General features: G+C 44.1%; 1 protein-coding gene across 8 annotated transcripts in view; it reads left to right on the forward strand.

Annotated features, from left to right (window-relative positions):
- LOC119045082 (MOB kinase activator 3C) overlaps positions 1-19,519 on the forward strand; it is a 56,237-nt gene that overhangs the window by 19,797 nt on the left and 16,921 nt on the right. For 5 of the 8 annotated variants that reach the window (XM_053660323.1, XM_037139699.2, XM_053660324.1 and 2 more), the window contains 4 exons: positions 9,774-9,875; positions 12,812-12,909; positions 15,647-15,726; positions 17,277-17,350. In XM_053660323.1, coding sequence (XP_053516298.1) covers positions 9,774-9,875; positions 12,812-12,909; positions 15,647-15,726; positions 17,277-17,350 — 354 coding nt within the window. Of the gene's footprint in view, positions 1-7,144; positions 7,244-7,328; positions 7,407-9,773; positions 9,876-12,811; positions 12,910-15,646; positions 15,727-17,276; positions 17,351-19,519 lie in introns of those variants that run through there. The other 3 variants (XM_053660328.1, XM_053660325.1, XM_053660326.1) reach the window with 3 other exon arrangements.

Genomic DNA, 19,519 nt, shown 5'->3' on the forward strand with positions numbered 1-19,519 from the left:
AGGGGAAACAGAATCTGCAAACTTTGACTCACTTATTAAATCGTTAAATGCTTAATGTGAACATTTTCAAATGCTCAAATGTCTGATTTTAAAGGCCGGGGAAATCTGTGATTGCCTCGCATGTAACTCCTTACTGGTATAGCACGTAGGTTTGGGGAACAGTTAGATTGATCTTTATCTTCTCTGGTTCTTTCAAAGAAGTCAGCATTTTGATATGCTTTCTATTCTCACTCTTTGAAGACCCCTTTCATGCCAGACGTGATGAAGCAGAGGAGAGCTGAAGCATGTCTGCCACGTACAGAGACCGTTGACCCATTTCCTGTGGCCAGAAGACAGCAACCCTCTGTCCCAAGCATTATTTTATTTGGAATTTAAAGTTTATAGAGAGTTTTCTTTCCAAGAGTTGGGCAAACTTATAGGTAAGATTGGATATACAATTTTACTCAGACTTTTAGATTGCTTCAGGCTGAAATGATCTACTTCCAGAGAAAGGAGTCCGTCAGACATTTCAGCGTTCAGCTGGGCTGCCTGGCATACCTAAGACAGGGAACTTGAGAGGGAGAAGCACACTTGTACCAGAATAAAATGGCAGAGAGGCTCTTAAGGAAAACCGTGCAGTAAGGAAAACGTACTTTTTTACTTTTAATTATAAAACAACTGTATCATAACAAAACAAAATGAAATAAAACAGAAGTATAAAAAGTAAAATTCTGCCCCACCCAATTTCATTCTCCCAAAGAAGCCATTGTTAAAATAGCTCAAGATGTATCTTTTCAAGTATGTTTTTAAATTTATATGTGACGTATACAATGACATGTCGAAGTGTTTCGTATCACACTCTAACCTGAAGTTTTATCATGCCTGGCAGGTAGTAAATAATGCCTCATTTGTAGACTGGGTCAGATGAGGGCTGGGTGAGAATGGTCTTAGCCCAATTTGTGGGTTTTCATGCTTTGCTGCTGTGTCACCCTTCACCTGAAGCTTCCCAGTGGCTTTACTGTCTTCCATGGCGCCCCATCCCCTACAAGCTTCCCTTCCTGAATTCTCCCTTTCCTTGATGGTCCTACTGCTCTTGGGGTTATGTGACTTTGTTTAATAAGCATATATGGAGGTCCTCCTCTGTGCCTGGCTCCACACTAGGCACTGGGGAAAGAGAGATTAGACACAGAGGGGAGTAGGCTCCAGTTCTATCTCCAGTCCTTTGGCAAGACCAATTCTGCTTCTTTCTCTTCTTTTCTATCCCTGCCTTAGTTATAAGCCTTCCTTACCTTCCTCCGGGTTGTTGCAGCAGCCGCACTCCACCCTCCAGCCCCTCTCCACACATTACGGCCAGTTCGATGGCCCTAAAGCACAATCCAGTTGTACACAGTCCCTCCCTGTTGTGAGGAACAGTGGTTCACAAGTGTGCTCTGCAAGGCTTGGGGACCCTAGAAATCCTTTCAGAGTATCTGCAAGGTCAGAACTATTTTCATAATGGGACCAAGATGTCTGTTGTTACAGAGCAACTGTGGGCAGCACTGCTGGGCCTGAGCATAAATCAAGTCAGTGGCTCCGAACTGTGCCAGCAGTCATTGCGTTCTTCACTGCCACTCACTCAGAGTCTTTTTTTTTTTAATGCCATTTCACTTATGAATGTCCTTGACTAAACAGTAAAATTATTAATTATTGAATCTCAAGCCTTGAGTGTACATCTTCTTAATATTTTGTGTGACAGCGGGAATGCCCAGAAAGCACTTCTGCTTCCCCTCACAGCAAGTGATCTCGAGGAACAGCACGTGTGGGATGTTTGAACTGCAGGCTGAGCTCCCCACTATTTTAATTTTTACTCGAAAGAATTACTGACCGTTAGTGCAGGTGGAAGACAGATAGGGACCAGATGTGGGGAAGCCCTATAGGCCACAGGCCTGGTTGATCAGACAGCAGCCTGCCTTTCTCAGCCTTTTATACTGTCCTTTACTACTGCTTATATCATTTTTTAAAATTAAGGTAAAATCGACATACATTAATTTCAGGTGTACAATATAATGATTCAATATTTGTCTATACCGTGAAATAGTCACAATAAGTCTAGCTAACATCTGCCACCACACATAGTCACAGAATTATTTTTTCTTGTGATGAGCACTTTTAAAACCTACTCTCTTAGCAAGTTTCAGATACACGGCACAGCACTATGAACCTCGGGTTCCCAGCTGTGCGTGGCATCCCACGACTTACTTATTTTATAACTGTACGTTTGTACCTGTGGCTCCCTTCACCCGTCTCATCCCCCCAACGCCCCACCTCTGGCAACCTCCAATCCGTTCTCTGTGCCTCTGGGCTTAGTTTTGATTTTGTTTTTGTTTTTGATTCCACATATAAGTGAGATTATACCATATTTGTCTTTCTCTGACTTGTTTCACTTAGCATAATGCCCTCAAGCTCCATCCGTGTTATCACAGATGGCAAGGTTTTATTCTTTTTATAGCTGAATGATGTTCCATTGTGTATATGTATATGTATATATATATATATATATATATATATATATATACACACACACATATATCTGTATATATATATATATATACGCACACACACATATATATTCATATATTACATTTTTATTCATGCGTTCATCAATGGACATTTAGGTTGTTTCCATATCTTGGCTATTGTAAATAATGTAAGTATTGCACTGAACATGGGGGTGTTCCAAATGGTGTTATCCATTTTCTCTGGATAAATACCCAGAAGTGGGATTGTTAGACTATATGGTAATTCTGTTTTCCTGCTTGCTCTTTTTTAAACACATACTTTCTTTGCCCCTCTCGCCCTTTCTCTTATCATTCCTCCCACCAGGAGATGCACTGACAGCTCTGAAGGCTGCTTGTGATCCCAGAATCAGAGCAGGGGAAGAAGATGGGCCTGAATCTAGACCTTTTGCCTCTGAGAATCTTACCACCCCCACTCCATTTGAGGCCTGTCCTGAATCACTGCCCTGCTGCACCTTAGCAGGCCTCAGATTTCTTTTACTGTGGTTGAGTGAGACCTGCAATCTGCATAATGCTGCCCAGCCTTACTACACACGGGGCCCTTGGGGAAACCCGACGAATGCCTGAGCCCCTGAAACCACACTTACAGACTGACCTTTGAGGGAGCTGATTTCACAGGTGGCTCCTCTCCTCCATCGTGCATGAAATTTGACGAGCCTCTGTTTGAGTGTACCCTTTCCTTGACCTTGTCCCCTACTTAGTAATGACATCATCAGAAACCAAATCAGCCAACTAATATGTCTGGCAGAAAAAGAATATAACCTTGTACCTGATACAAGAACTGCCATGAAATAATGTGGTTGAACTGATTTGTAGCTCTCCTACATTCTATTCCAAAACACAAAATACAAAGCTACCTTAGAACAAGAAGAAACTTCTGATGAATTAGGTGTCAGATTAATATAATAATAATGAAGTAGCATAATGTCCTTGCATTTATGTAAGCTGGTGCAGAGCCTACCAACCTTTCTGACATCACAGCACACAGAAAATGATACTGTTCAGCCTGACGAGAGGATCAGTCTCGCGCACGGCACATCAGCGGGGAATCTCTGTGTTAAGGTTTCTAACTAAAAGCATTCTCGTTGGTGTCTGGCTAACTCGGACTGGCTGCCCGCTTCTGCTTTCAGCATTACTGTTTAAATGCAGTGTAATAGTTTAAAGTGGGAGTTCTGAGCTAGACTATCTAGATTTAAATCCTTGCTCTGCCACTCACTAGCTCTGTGACTATGGGCAAATTACCTAATCCCTTTGTTCCTCAGTTTCTTCATCCATGAAATGTGAAAATAGTGATACTTACCTCATAGAGTTGGGAAGATTATGTGAGTTAGTACATGTAAAATGTGGTATTTGTAAAGTGCTTAGAACATTGCCTGGCGTATGGTGTCATATAAGTGTGTGCATACTATTACTGCTTATAGTAGTAGTGTTCACTCTGACAGCTATTACATGGCCTCAGAGAAGTAAATGTGGGCTCAGTCTCCCCCGACACCTCCTGAGACTGCCCCTGCCTCACATCTCTCAGTCTGGGCCTTTTCCTTAAGAGCGTCCATCCCCCTTCCTTTCATTGCCTCTGTTTTCTTTCATCTCAGTTTCCATTTGTTTGGGAGCCTTCAGTCAGGTGATGAATGAGAAAAGAGCTGGATTAATAATTGTACTCATTAGCTTGCTCTTACCTGCTATTGCTTCTCTAAAAAGCTCTTGTGACTGAGGGGAAGAAGTCTTAGAGAGTGGGAAGAGGAGCAAGTCCTAGATCTTGAAGAAAAGAACTCTAGAGTGGTTGGAAGAGAAACATGAGCTGACATAGCCAAACCGTTAGCCCACAAGTCTATTCTTAGTGGGACAGTGATCATCTGACACCACAGGCTAATGTAGGAGCTGGTTAGTTCTCTATTGGCGCTACCAAAATATGGAGAACAGAGCTGGTGGCTTTGGAGCACTGTGGCTCATAAGACTCCCTGGAGAAATGACACAGTTCTTTCAGAAGATGGGCTTTGGAGTTAGCTGCGAGAGGACATCAGTACGTGCATGTTGTGAATACCTGTTGCCTTCATAGTCCTGCTGGGGAGAGTCCTCGTCTGCTCTGTGAGTTCTCTGGGCCCTCTCCCCTTGCAGGAGCAGGTTGGTTGTTGAATCTGTATCTTTAACAGCTACTACATGAACAGTACAACTAACACTTATTGACCAACAGATTTTACAAGAAAGGAGAACACACATTCCTACTCTTATTTTCATGGAGAAAACAAGGTCAACTTAGGCTTAGGACTAGAAACATGTATTACGATCGATGATGAGCATGATCATACTATGATGGTGAGACTGCATACGCACTGCCTCTGCTTACCCCTTCGGCTGATTTGCCATCACTCCCCCACATATTCTCTGCTCCAGCAAGCCTGAACCATCTCCAGTGGCCCTAACCGGCCATTCTACCTCCCTTTCAGGCCTTAGCACATGCTCTTTCTCTGCCTCTTCCCAGCCTCCACCCTGGCCAGTTCCCACTCATCCTTCAGGTGCCAGCTTAGCTGTCCCTTCCTGTAGTTACCAGACTGAGTTAGCTGCCTCTCTCCTGCTCCACAGCACCTGGTACTCCCCTGGCACAGTGTTTGTCCCACTGTATTGAAATTGTTTTACATGTCAGTGGATTTAAGTTCCATAAGGACATAAACAATATCTTCTCTTGTATCCTCACTGTCTAGTACTGGACAGTTAGGTGTTCGGTAAATATAGTATGTGCATAATGAATAAATCAGGAGTGCTTTCACTTCTAGGTTCTTTTCTGATACAACAACCTTATGATATAAGCAGCCCAGGCCTTGCTGTGACCTCATTTTGTATATGAAGACGCTGATACTCAGTGAAGCTAAGCAGCTTGCCGAAGCTCATGCAGACAGCCAGGACTTAAATTGATGTCTCTCAGATTTGAATGTTCAATGCATTTTTTTGTTTTTACGTTTTTCCTTTTTAAAAATAGCATTCAAAAAGACAAAAGTTAGAATAGAATATTTTGTTTTCAGGATTATAAAAAAAAATCTTCAAGGCACCGATATCCCTGAGACATTTTTTTCATCAAATATTAAATTTCAATCTAGATATGATCTTTAAAAATGATAATCAAATTCTAAATTCCAATGTGCACTGGAGAAAAAATATTATGTATTTTATTGGAAAATAAACTGTGACAATAATAGTGTAAGAAGTAATACATTTTATTGTACAATTTGGAGAATACTGAAAAAATATAAGGGAGAAAATAACAATCGCCCCAGCATGCAGGGAAAACTACTACAGATTAGAAATGGCCTGGCCTTGGAAGGGCAGCACGGAGTTTGAAACCACTAACGAGAAGTTTGGCATTTGGTAGATAATTCAGCTTCTGAGCCTTGGTTTTCTCACTTGAAATATGGTGAAATATTTACTTTTTAGGATCATTATAAGAATTAGCGATAATGTCTATAAAAGCCTGGCACATAGTAGGCACTCTTTCAAATTAGAGTAGTATTAATATGTTTGTGTGTTTTTTTAACTAGACATTTTTTATTGGTTGATTGATTTTGAGAGAGAGAAACATTGATGTGTTGTTCCACCTATTTGTGCATTCATTGGTCGATTCTTGCATATGCCCTGACCAGGGATCAAACCCACAGCCTTGGCATACTGGGACGATGCTCTAACCAACTGAGCTACCCGACCAGAGCTGCGTATTTCTATATAGTTTTTCTTATCTGTTGTGTGTACATACACATGTTTTGGTTTGTTTGGGTTTTTTTTTTTAAGCACATTTATAGTAAGTATATCATTGAGTCCTCACAAGGTTGCTGGAGAAGGTGGGTATTATTTTCAAACCACTCTGTAGATGAAAAAACTGAGACCTCTAAGAAGCAAAATAATTTGGTCTTGGTGCTATGTCTGATACTGTCTGCACCAGGACTCTCAGTTTGGTCCCCTGACGCCAAGCCCAAGTGCCTCCCCTATCAGCAGTGTGCTTCCTTTCCAGCTCTGCCTCCACCAACACACAAGTGGTGGACCTGGAACCCTGCCCAAGACAAAGGCAAGGGGAGGAAGCAGTGGAAGCGCTGGGAGCCTCCACACCAGCTGGATTCAGTCTGAAAACAGAAAAGAAGTGCCCACTTCCTTCTCTGAAGTAATAGACATATTGCCCAATCCTGTAGCATGGACCAGGCTTCTTCCTAGAAAGTTAAAAACTGTTTGAGTCACAGTGTTCTTTCTGAGAGGAAACTTATCAGGGAATTCATAAAACTGAAAAGCTTTACTCAGTTGTCTCCAGGGCAAAGATGTGCCCAAATTTCTTTCAGTATGTATAGCACTCAGTACTTAAAGGGCCTGGGTGACATGCACTGTACCTGACACCTCGTATGTGCATCATTTTATACCATTTTCACTTCAGTGCATGTTTTCTGATGGCTGATTTATGTGTGACTGATAGGAGGTACACAGAAGAACAGGTGGCACTTGTGGTCTTTAGGAACACTAGGGAGATCTCAAGGCCACATAAAGTCAGAGCGCTGATTCAGTTTCTGGCAGGGTGTTTGGGAGCAGAGGATGGAGCACTGACCTCTAGTTCTGTGCAGTGATAGCATCTATTTGCATGGTGCCTACCAGTGTTTGCACAAATCTTAACTTGGAGGGAAGGAGACGTTTGAGATGGTTTCAATGGCCGAGAAGACTTCTTAGGCCAAGGGAAGGAGGTGAGCCAAAGACCCGCTCGACTACGGAACCTTGCCCTCTAAAGACTCTTATCAAATGATTGCATGCATAATAAATTAATGCCCCACAGTCCCTGCAAGTGGACTGTCTGTGATAAAATAGAGCATGTGGACAGGCTCCGGGGAAGAAACTACCAACCCTTTGGTAAGATTATGACATCTCTCCCTTCTCCCTCCCTCAGTGTAAACAGGGAAGTTAGGCATGTTTTTTCACTTTACTGTCTTCCTGCATTTTTTTTCTTCCTAGTTTCAAAAACAACTCTCCTTCAACAAGTTGTGTTTCCAAGGAAAGTCTTAACCGTTTGTCCCTTCTGGCGTACCCTCTTCCAATAAAATCCATGCAGAATAGACCAGGTACTCTATCTTTTTGTGTGTGAAACCATAAAATCTAATACTGAGTGTGCAGCAGTGCTCAGAGGTATGCTGCTTCCACAAGAGGCTCCGTCAGCCCTACTGTGGTAAACACCAAGTATAAATTGCGGCTAACAGGGTTTTCTAGCTAGAGTTGTAAGTATTTCTGAGCATCCCCTGTGAATTATAAAGCCGCCAGCCCCCTTGCCGCTCCTGCACTGGCTGCCTGTTGGCTGTTTTTCTTGTCCTTAGACCTTCCATCAGAGTGTGGGCAGGGGGTGGAGAAAGAGAAGTGAATATAAAATCTGTCCACTCTGCACGTGGCTTGCAGTGCTGGCAAGAAAATAGATGGGGACAAGGGTTGACACTGAATTGCACACAGAGGCAGAGCCAAAGGGACAATGGTCCCTCCTCAGCCTGCTGTCCAAATGGTCGGTGCCCCTCACCGCCCCCCAAGCTCCTGAAAATGAGTGACCCTGTGTTTTATTACTGTAGCATTTCTCGCTATGCTGAGCAGCTTTTTTTCTTTTAATATGCCTTGAAGAGGGTAGATACTGGAGTGCTGATATTTTCTTTTAATTTTTTGAATTCATAGTGTTGCACAAGGTATATCTTGTGCTTGAAGCTGTTGGCTAGAGTAATATTTTAAGATTCTCTGTGGATTCCTTTCATCCATGTTTTTATCTGTTCTGTAAAGTATAATTGAAAATCTGCTGTCATTAGATCCTAAAAATGGAAGGAAGAATGCACCCAAATTGAGCTGTCAGACACTTGGCTGCCTAACCACGCTTTCTGGATTGTGGTGTTGGAAGGGGCCGTCATTCTGTGTGCTTTCTCTTAATGGCTGTCGTGTGCTTGCTCCCGAGAACAGCAGAGAAGCCGTGCATCGACTCTAATCAATCTTTCTGAGCAGACTTGCCATTTCTCTGATCGTGTTCAGCTGGGGTCCTCTGAGAAGAGAGTGGGCCTTTTCCCTCAGTGGGCAAAGAGCCAGCTTCCATTTCAAAATCTCTCAAAAAAAAATTCAACAACCCAGAGCCTGTGTTTATGGAAGGTTGGTCTACAAGTCTTTCACACTGCATGCCCCATCAGCACTTCAGTGCCTCTATTTTAGAAGGATGTAAAGGTTTAATCACCCTGGTGGGGATTTAGACCCAGAAACTTCAGAGAAATCTTATTATTTCTAACTGCAGGCAAAGAGTATTAAGGCTCCACTCTGGATCAGGGGCATGACATGTTCTATAAGTAATTTATCTTTACCAGGGGAAGGCCCTACTAGAGTGTCTTAGACACAATACAGTGATTGGTACTGGCTCGCTATTCCTCCTTTTCTCTTTCCCTTTCTCAATCTCCTGCTTATTCTTATTCTGTCCCTACTTTTTTCTGCCCAACCTGTTCAGTGTTCGAATATCTGCCTCCCAAATCTTCCCTTTAATAAGGGGTACCAGGGGCTTGCCCGTGAGAGAAAATAATGCCTTTGTGATGAATGACCACATCCAGAAGCCTGGTGTAGACCTATCAGCCGCAGACTTCTGAATAAACCCTACCTGCATCCTCTCAAATAAGGAACAGAGGAGGGAAGAGTATGCCGTGGCTCCAAAGGCACTGTCTGTGCCCTTAGACAGGAAGTAATCTAACCCCCAAGCCCATCCCCTGCTCTATCGTACCTTCCCCGAGGCAATCTCCACTGAAGACCTTTTGAATCCCTGTGCCCATCCTCACAGGAATGTTACTAACCATGATTTCATTTGCATGGACCCTCGCCCAACCTCACCCTCCTTCCTGTCTTTCTCCGACTGAAGCTGAAGGATATTACAAGTGGGATTCTGCTTATGGATTCGTTGTTCTGTTTGGGGACTATAGTTTGATTGGTGGCAGATCTAATCCATGTGCTAATGAACTTGGTGAAAGCAGGCTTCTGCTGTCCTTTTTTAATCTAGCCTGTCTGTCTGAGTTTCTTTCCGTGGTTAATGATCTCCTATGATGCTTTCGCCTTTTGTTTTGCCCCCTGGGTCAAAACAAATCAATAGTCCTCACAGATGTTTAAAAACCATCAGTGTAAAGCTCCTGGGTCTCCCCCCACCCCTTTTTTTCCTTCTGGGTAAACTTACAGCTTGATCAGCACAGTGATATCTCCCTTCCATCTCCTCTTTCCTCCCAGAGATGGGCAGCAGTGAGCCCCTTCCTATTGCAGAAGGTGACACGAGGAAGAAGAAGAAACGGAAGGCCCGGGCTGCTGACTTTTTGCCCCGAAAGTTTGAAGGTTGGTGACACTACTCTCTTAGATCAGGCTGTGGCTCTCCAGTCATGGGAGGAGCCACCTGAAGCCTCTGGGTCTAGATCACGGGATCTGTGTCATCGTAGAGTCAGCTCACGGTTATGTGCGTGATAGGGATGCAAGCATCTGCACAAAGGAGTGACAGAGCAGAGATGGGAAAAGCCCCAACTGGTCAGAGCTGTACACAGAGTAAGATGGTCTGGTGTGTTCCAGCCCTTTCAGATGTGATCTTTCCTTCAGCTATTCCTGGAAGGGTTGCTGAGACGTAGAACAAGCATGTGAGAGGAAGAGAGGGCCAGGGCAGCAAATGAAACTGCAATCCTCTGTACACAAAGAACTTGACTCCGAGAGATTGCAACTACTTGTGCTGTATGAGTTCGACACTGTTTTAAGAGTGAACACTGTGTTCAGGGGACACAGCATTGGTCATCAAACATTTTGAGCATGGTGTGAGGCACCAGGCGTGGCGCCAGTCCTGTTCTCACCAGGCATGTGATGGGGTGAAGTGGGTCATCGGTCACTTCTGCCAAGTACTGAAAGGATCAGTAGCACTCCTAGGAGCGACCTGCCCCTCCATCCATTGTGTTTGTTTTGTGAAACTTGAAAGCTTCCTCTCATGGTCCCTCTTTCCAACATTGCAGATACACTAATGAATTAACTGTCTTGTAGAGCAGTTCTAGTCACAAGCCCTTTATACGCGCCAGGAATATTGTACTTCCAACCAACAGTCCATTCTGATGTGTGTCAAAGGCTAATGCTAAAGTGCCCATCGCAAGTAAAGCATGTTTTTTTAAATACTTACAAACAAAAATATGTATTCTTTTGTTTCTTTTTGAAAAAATTTTATTGAATTTATTCAGCTAACATTGGTTAATAAAATTGTATAGGTTTCAACTGTACGATTCTGTAGTATATTATCTGTATGCCCTATTGTGTGTTCACATCCAAGGTGAAATCTCTTTCTGTTACCATTTGTTCCCCTTTACCCTCTTCTACCTCCGCCCACCCCACAATCCCTCTGATAATCACCACAGTTGTCTGTGTCTGTGAGGATTTGGGTTGTTGTTTTGTTTTGTTTTTTTTGCTTAATCGCTTCACCTTTTTAGCCCAGCCTCCTAACCCTCTCCCCTGTGACAGCTATCATTCTGTTTTCTGTGTCTATGAGTCTATTTCTATTTTGTTTTTCATTTTGTTCATAAGATTGCACATATTAGTGAAATCATACAATATTTGACTTTCTCTGACTGGCTGATTTCACTTAGCATAATACTCTCCAGGTCCATCCATGCTGTTGCAAAGTGTAGGGTTTCCTTCTTTTTCACAGCTGAGTAGTATTCCGTTGTGTAGATGTACCAAACTTTTTTATCCACTCATCTACTGATGGGTACTTGGGCTGCTTCCATAACTTGGCCATTATGAATAACACTGCAGAGAACACAGGGGTGCAACAGTGTGTATTCTTTTTTTTTTTTTTTATCTTTAGAGGGGAAGAGAAGGAGAGAGCGAGAGAAACATCAATGTATGGTTGCCCTTCATGCGTCCCCTGCTGGGAATTGGCCTGCAGGGAACTGGCCTGCAACCCAGGAATGTGCCCTGACTGGGAATCGAACCACGATTGTCTGGTTCACAGGCCCGTGCTCAATCCACTGAGCTACACCAGCCAGGGCAACAGTGTGTATTCTTAAACAGCTGCCAAGACCAAACCATGATGAAACCAAGAACGTACTTAGTGTGGGGTTTTGTCTGTTTGTCTTTAACTCACACAGTAGATATGTGTATATGGATGGGGTGGAGGGGATAAGGAGAGCAGGCATGGACAAAAGTCCCGAGGTTTTTAAAACAGCTTCCAAATCAACAGGTCTTACTCTTTCAATGAAGAGCAATGATAAGAGTATTTCCTGTTATTCAGGGGTAGCTTGTGCAATTATAGGGCTTCTCATGACTCAGAGTGATAAAATCTAATTTCATGATTAAAAAATATTCTGCTCAGTCTGTGGGTGTAAGTGCTAGGCTGCCTCAGGGGGGAAAGCTGAGGAATGGAGGCCACGGGAGAAGGAGGTCAGCTCAGCAGAGGCCGTGGGGAAGCTGCGGCTGCCTTTCACGGGGCTCGGTGAGCTTGTGCTATTCGTGAGCTTGCACAGGTCACCTGACAGTTGTTTCAACCCAGGCCTATCACTCCGTTAGGACCACTCTGACTCAGCACCCTAAAAACCTCGAGGCATCCGTCTACAGTTCTGTCTGTCTCCTGTTTCCTGTGGGTGGCTCCTGGAAACTTCTCAAAAACAACCAATGAGTTTCTTTGTGTGCGGTATAAAATAAAACAGTACTGTATTCCTCTTTGTGTCACCAGTGCCTAGCACAGATCTGGGCACATAGGCACTCAGCAAATGAGTAAATGGATGCATGGTGTCCCTTCAAATTGCACCCCTCCTATAGGGATCCCCCAGATTCCCTGGATAGATGCATATAACCTTTCCCTTCTCTGGCCCCTTTTTACTGTCTTGTCTCTCTGTGATGGTATTTCCCACCGTCTGGTTTACTTTGGGGTCACTTGTGTATACATATGCCTTCCCCATCAAAGGGCAGGGACTATATTTTATTCTTTCCTCTATTCCTATTATGAGTCTAATGTGCTATCTGACACATAGTAGGTGCTCAGGAAGTAGGTGTGCCAAATCGAAACCCGTTCACTGACCTCACTTCTAAAACGGGGAACAAGATGCCTTCAGTGTGGCCTAGTTGTTGAGAAACTGAGTTCTGAGGCAGTGGGAGAGCTCATGGTCGTCCTCGTCACCGTGCTGTGAAGCCATTGTGTGCCTCGTTGTCAGGCCAAGGAAGCCGAGCGGCAGAAGCTCTTCTTCCCGTCCTAACTTGCAGAGGGTAACTCATCTTGTTAATCCCCTCACCTATTTCATCTCCAGATACGTACAGGCTGACCTCTGAATTGCTTGGAGAAGGAGCCTATGCCAAAGTTCAAGGTGCTGTGAACCTGCAGAATGGCAAAGAGTATGCTGTCAAAGTGAGTATCTCATCTGGGTGCCAGGCTTTACTTTACAAACAGTCCTTCCTAGACCAAATAAATGTCGTATTCCCCAACACGGTGGCTCAGTAAGAATCCAGGTTCCAAAGTAGTATCTGCTGGATTCAGATGTTGATTTCTCTGCTTGCTGTGTAACATTAGGAAGGTTACTTAACCTTTTGTCCATCAGTTTCCTCATCTGTAAAACAGACGTAATCACAGAACCTACGTAATATTGCTGCGAGGATTAAATAAGTAAATATGTGTGAAGTGCTTTAGAGCAGTACCTAGCTCAGAGTAAGCTGCTTCTTATTAAACTGGCAGATGAAGTTAGCTTCGGGGAGTAGACAGACAGATTTGGAATTAGATGATCTACATGAATTTCTGTTTTCATGAACTGCTATTTGATTTTGGGGAAGTCACTGAACCTCCTTGAACCTCAGTTGCCAGATCTCTAAACTGAAGATAATAATGCCTGCCCTTCCTGTCTCATGGATTGGTTATAAAGATGAAAATAAAAATAAACTGGTATTAGTAGGAAGATTTTGCACATTAAAAAATGCTGTGAAGTGACGTATCAGGATAATGAGGGCGGAGCACTCAGCTGCAGGGCAGGAGAGGTGGCTTCTAGCCATGTGACCTTGGAGTGGCTCACTTCTCCCCTCCGTGCTTCCATGTACCGAAGCCCGTGGAAGAAGGGGTGGATCTAGAGCAGTGGTTCCCCATGTGTGGTCCCTACCCCAGGGCCTTTCTATTTTCACCAAGTTTACAAGTGATTCTCTTATCCACCAAAGTTTGAGAAACACTGATCTAGCAACAAGGTCTTATTACACCCAAGGGGGCAATTCAAACTTATTTCAAATCATCCACCTGAGCCACTGGGTCCAATCACTGCCTGGGCAAACTCAGCCAAACTGACCCCTGAAAGAGGTGGTGTGTTTTGTTTTTTTTTTAACCAATCAGCCATAGTCCCAGCTGTGGCTTTATAAAGTAGAACACTTCTGCTAAGCCATGTTCCTTGTTGCCTGGAGTATTGCGGTATATGGTAACAAAAGCACTACCTCATTCCTTTTTGGAAACCAATCAGTATAAATTACAAGTAATTTTTTTTAAGTATGCCCTAAATGTGGTGAAAACTACAAATGTCCATTGACTTTCAAAGGTCCGACTACATTTATGGATGATAGACCTGTTTCTTCAGAGTTGGATCACAAGAGGAAAACCAGGCCCTTCCTCCATGTCCCCTGGTGTCTGTGGGCAAAGATGGACCCAGGCTTGGCAATTCTTGGATTTCAGCAGTTCTGCCGTGTCTTATGTTTCTCCTGCTCTTTGAAAGTTCCCTTGAGATGGGCTGCTTCTCCCCGCATGGCTCCACAATACTCAGTCTTATTTGGGCTTTCCCTGCCAGCATCCAGCTGATAAATGCTAGAGTCTCAGGGTGGGAATGGAATTTCAAGATAACCTAGTCCTGAATTTCCTCTGTAACTCCTCAAATATTTGGACCATGTTCCACTCCCCCATTACCTCCTCAGAGAAAATGATGCCATTGCTGGATAGCTTGCCTGCTAGGCAGTGCTTCCTGACTTTGACCTGGAATGTTTGGTGAATGGACAAATTGCATAGCTTCTGTGCCCCAGCAGTGCACCTCTTTGTGCAGAAAGTGGGTCCAGAGGTATACTAACAGACATAGACTTATTTAGAAAATTACATTAGTCATGAATGTTTGTGCTGCAACATACTGGAGAAGTTTGAGGTACTCTACCCAGCATGCATGGGACGAAGGAACAGGATGTCATCATCTGCTGCCCACTCATCCCATGGGGCTGTAATGCAGAGCCAGCTCTGCAGAACACTTGCCCACAGACTCTACTTAACACAGTTGGAGCTCTGGATGGGTCCGTAGAGACGTTCAGAGTCAGCCAGCCCCTGTGTAAACCACCTGCTCATCTGCTGGCTCACCCATTCCTTTAGTCAGTACTTGCCAAGCATCTCCAAATAGGGGCAGCAGCACACAGTATCATAGGAGAAACCCACTGTGTCCCAGGAGAGACAGGCCTGTAGGTTCTCTGAGAGAAGCTGTATAAAATAAACACAGGTGCAGGATAGCAAGGGCTTCTGTGGCAGCTCTGGGCATGAATTCCTGCCCTGGCACCGATCAGAGCTGTGGGCACAATGCTTTACCTCTTCCTATCTTTGGGGGTTGTGTTGTGAGGGTTAAGAGATTATGTACTTGAATGACCTAACGCAGTGCCTGCCAAAGAGTAAATTCTCAGAACTGCAGAGGTGGCATCTGCGCTGGGCCCCGGAGCTAGTTCCTGTCCACAGTGCCCTTCATGCCCCTTGCTCTTTCTCCAGCACTAGGAGATCCCTCAGTAGAGTTTGTAAATTCTTACCCGAAGAGCAGAAAGAGGGGCCCTTGGAGTAAGAGCTGGGTAGAGAGAGCTCTCTGTTTTGCTGCTGCCTCAGTCTCCCCTAGGCAGCTTGGAACCGCGCTCAGAGGCATCCACGGTGTTGTGCTTGGCCAGAGTCAAATAGGCCCAGCCAGGCTGGGAAGCTCTCTGGCCAGACTGCTGCTTTGCTGACAGAGCCACAATGCCTGTGTCACCAAGCCCTACTCCAGATGTGTGCTTAAAACTGATCTGGGCCAAATTTGGTATTCTGTTCTGCCATAGGGCTCCTGTGGAGGGGTGTTTTGAGGTCAGGTGGGTGTATTTGACAGATGTTATTCTTCCCACAGATCATCGAAAAACAAGCTGGGCATAGTCGGAGTAGGGTATTTCGAGAGGTGGAGACACTCTATCAGTGCCAAGGAAATAAGTGAGTATAGGGTTACTTGCTCCTTCTCTGGGGGGACACGTGGCTGCAGAAAAGGAGGTTATTACCATCTCTTGCCCCCAACTCTCACTCCTTCCTCCACAACTGCTTGTAACTTTCCATCTTTCAATGCTTTAAAAAAAGAGAGGAGAAATAACAGCAGCCATCTCCTGTTTAAGCTGATACACTATAAATATCAGCAATTCAGGTAAATTAGAAGAGTGAGAAACCTGAATGAGTACCTGGTGCACAAATGGGGTTTTATGTCTTTCAAGTGCCTGTTGAAACTAGGCTGAGTGTTTCCTGTTGGAAACATTTAGGAACCCGCTTTGACTATATATAGATCAGGGCGACGAGAACTATCAGGAATACATGCTGCCGTTTTCTGTTTTTGGGATACTCACATATGTGCAGGGTTCCTGGGACCTGGCCTTACCCTCTGTGGTTGATAACTGGGCCAAGGTGCTCTCTAGCTCCGTCTTAGTCTGCTCACCACCAGCTCCAAATGAGTGGCTCTCCCACTGTGGCCTTAAATCAGGGTCACCTCCAAGACTCCGCTTCCCCCTCTCTTTCCTTCCCTGGCAGGGTCAGCAGGGAGCCAGTGGCCCGGTATTGATGGCTTTGTCATTAAGCTTGGAGGATGGGGGCTGCTGTTGATTTAACTCCAGGCACTGCCTCTACAATATTCTTTCAAATTAGGCCATTTTGGCCATCTTATTTGGACGCCTTCACACTAGTAAAAGCCTAGTGTCTCCCAAAGTGGTCAGCATTTTTTTATGAGGAACAGATTTTTATTTTCAGCCTGCAGCTTCTGAGTTCAGCATTAGAGACTCTACTTGGTTTATTTCGTTCTTTAAAAGAAAAAAAGCCCCCAACACCTCCAATATCCAGGCTGGTGGCTTCCCTACTGAGTTACAAGACGACCTTGTTGGCAGAGCACGGTAATGCTCAGGCAGACAGAGAGTGCTCACCGGGGAAGGCCACAAGTGCTATGGTGGCCGGGAACACGGCCGTTTCATTAAGCAGCGCTTAGCAGTTAGGGTCTAGCGGTGCCCACGTTAGGCCCCAAGTCTATTTGACAGATGTTTCCATTTTCTCCAGGCAATGTAAATACTGCCCCGTGATTTATGGGCAAGAGGGAGGGCAAGTAATTATTTGCTGCTTGCCTCCAGGACACACACCTACTATTCAGCGTTATTAGCCGCAATTGCTTCCAGTCGGCTGCAGATTTTATTCAGTTTAATGTGACCGGGACTTTTTTATAACTCTACCTAGTGGGTTTTAGGGTTGGGGTTTGACAGCACAGACTTGGCGAAAACACCAGAGACTAAACATTATGGAAAGATAAGGTGACCTGAATCTTGCTAACACCATTGGCTACTTCTCAAACGTGGGTCTTTAATAAGCATTCTGATTTCAAGTTGATTTCTGCCCTGTTCCAGGCTGTTGTATATTTTTTACTGTATATTTGTAAATGGGTTTTAATATATAATACCATTTCTCCTTTTTTTTTTTTTTTTTTTTGCTTTTCTTCCTGTTTTTCCCTATTTAAGGAACATTTTGGAGCTGATTGAGTTCTTTGAAGATGACACAAGGTTTTACTTGGTCTTTGAGAAATTACAAGGAGGTACTTAACTGTTGAGTATGTGTTTGGACTTCTGATTAAGATGCAGGGTAGTGATCATTCATCATGAATCCCAGAGACGTCTAAAACGAGTCAAGCTAATAAAAAGGATGAAGGACTTAAAACTGCCCTTGATTTGGGAGAAGGGAGGCCGGAGGGAAGGATGATAATTAGCATTTTGCAGAGCTTAGAATGTCACCTGTGTGGGCATTCTGTGAATGCCTTCTCATTGTAATAGGGCTCATGTATATATACATGCAGTCACCAATTTATCAATCCAGGTTTTGACATGTTCTCTGTTTAACTGAATTAATTGTGGGTGGAAGCTCTTCCATACATTGTGAAGTCCAGAAAGGCTCGCCAAGGGAGAGGAGGGTCCTATTGTTTAGAACACAGACCCAGGACAGAGAGAGGCCTGAGAATGTGCCGTCCTTCACAGAGAAAGTTGCCATTTCTGACTGTCACCACTACTGCCATCACCCACGCACATAATTGCTGGGATGTATGTTGAACTTGCTTTTCTGACAAAGAGAGGAGATAGAGAAGCCCTTGTCCTCCCCGTCACTCACCAAGCCCCAGGACACATTTGCATGGTAAACATTAGGGAGGGTGTCTGGAGCTGAGTAGAGGGCTACGTGGAGAGGCTTGTGGTTAAGAGACAGTGCTTTAGAAACCAGCAAGGCCAAGTTTAAGTCTAGCACCATCACTTGCTAGCTGTGTGACCTTGAGCAAGTCACTTATCTTTTCCAAACATATTCTCTCATATATAAAATAGGAATAATGAGAGTACCCGCCTCCTTGGGATGCTGTTAGGATAAATGATGGAATTCATGTGAAATGTTTAGCACAGTACCTGGTAGACACAAAGGGTTCAATAATTGTTAGTGGTTAATATTATTTAAACAATTGGGTGTGGTGGGGGCTAGCTGAGAAGTACATAGAATGTTGCATTCCACCTTCCTTTTTAACAAATTTGGAAACAAGAGACTCACTACTGTAAAGCAAACCTGAGCCCTAACTGGGAGCTGGTCTCGAAATGTTTCCTAGCGTGTTGGGATCCCTTGCTTGTTTAACCTGGCAAGTGAAAGATCTTTCATCTCCTGTGCATGCCAAAAGCCAGAGATAACAGAGTAAACATGTACCATTTGTAGGTCACAGGGATGACACCTTCAGTCCAGAAATACAGGCTTCCAGTAGTGAGCATAGATCACATAGAGCCAAGCCATATGTTCATGCCGTTGCCTGCCCTGCCCCACCCAGCAACGCTGAAGCTGTGAGTTACATGTTTGAGATGCTAGATGCAGCTGAAAGCATATCAGTCAGAGTACAGCTCTGCTAAGGTCAGACCCAGTAGGTGAAGAGAGTGTGGTTGGCTCAGGGCAACCCATCCCCCAGCGTCCAGGCCACAGATCCTCCTGTGGGAAGGTCTGCGCAGGTTCTGAGTCCAGCCTTACTGGGCTTGAATCCCAATTCCACCTCTTACTGGTGTACGATCTTGAGCAAGTTGCTTAATCATTCTAGGTTCCGGGTTTCCCATCTATAAAATGTATTTGTACATTTTGTAAAATTGCTGTGAAGCTAGCCTAGATAATCTATTTAAAAAGTATTACACAGTGCTTGGCACACAGTAACTACTCAGTGAATGTTAGCCAATAAAATTTACTTGGTTTTTTGGGAAATTGCAAGGAGATACTTACTGTTGAGTATATGTTGGACTTCTGATGATCATCTATCATGAATCCCAGAGACTTCTCAAAGAAGTTGCCAACAAAATAATAATAATAATAATAATAATAATAATAATAATAATAATAAAGTTCAAGGAGGAGCAGTTTTTTCTCTTGTTCTAGACCTTTACTATCCAGTGAAGATGTGGCATTTCTGTTTGTAGACTGTGCTCTTGTTTGGATCTGAGATCAGATGCAAGGGAGGAAAAGTTTCTATACAGAGGCTCCCCAACCCCAGATCAATTCACTTTTAGTGCTTTTTGATTCCAGAAGCCAAGTGGCATTTATATCTTTTGGTTATTTAAATAGTTGTTCTGTACTCATCATAGACAGGTACAGAAGATAGCAGTTCAGTTCTGCTCAGTACAGTTTTGTGCTGGTACCTCCTCTGTGCCAGGAACCACACTTGGTGCTGGACGTTCAGTAATGAATAAGCCTATGTTCC

Source organism: Artibeus jamaicensis, unplaced genomic scaffold (genome assembly GCF_021234435.1).
Source record: "Artibeus jamaicensis isolate MK-2021 breed Jamaican fruit bat unplaced genomic scaffold, CSHL_Jam_final scaffold_847, whole genome shotgun sequence".
Classification (NCBI taxonomy): domain Eukaryota; kingdom Metazoa; phylum Chordata; class Mammalia; order Chiroptera; family Phyllostomidae; genus Artibeus; species Artibeus jamaicensis.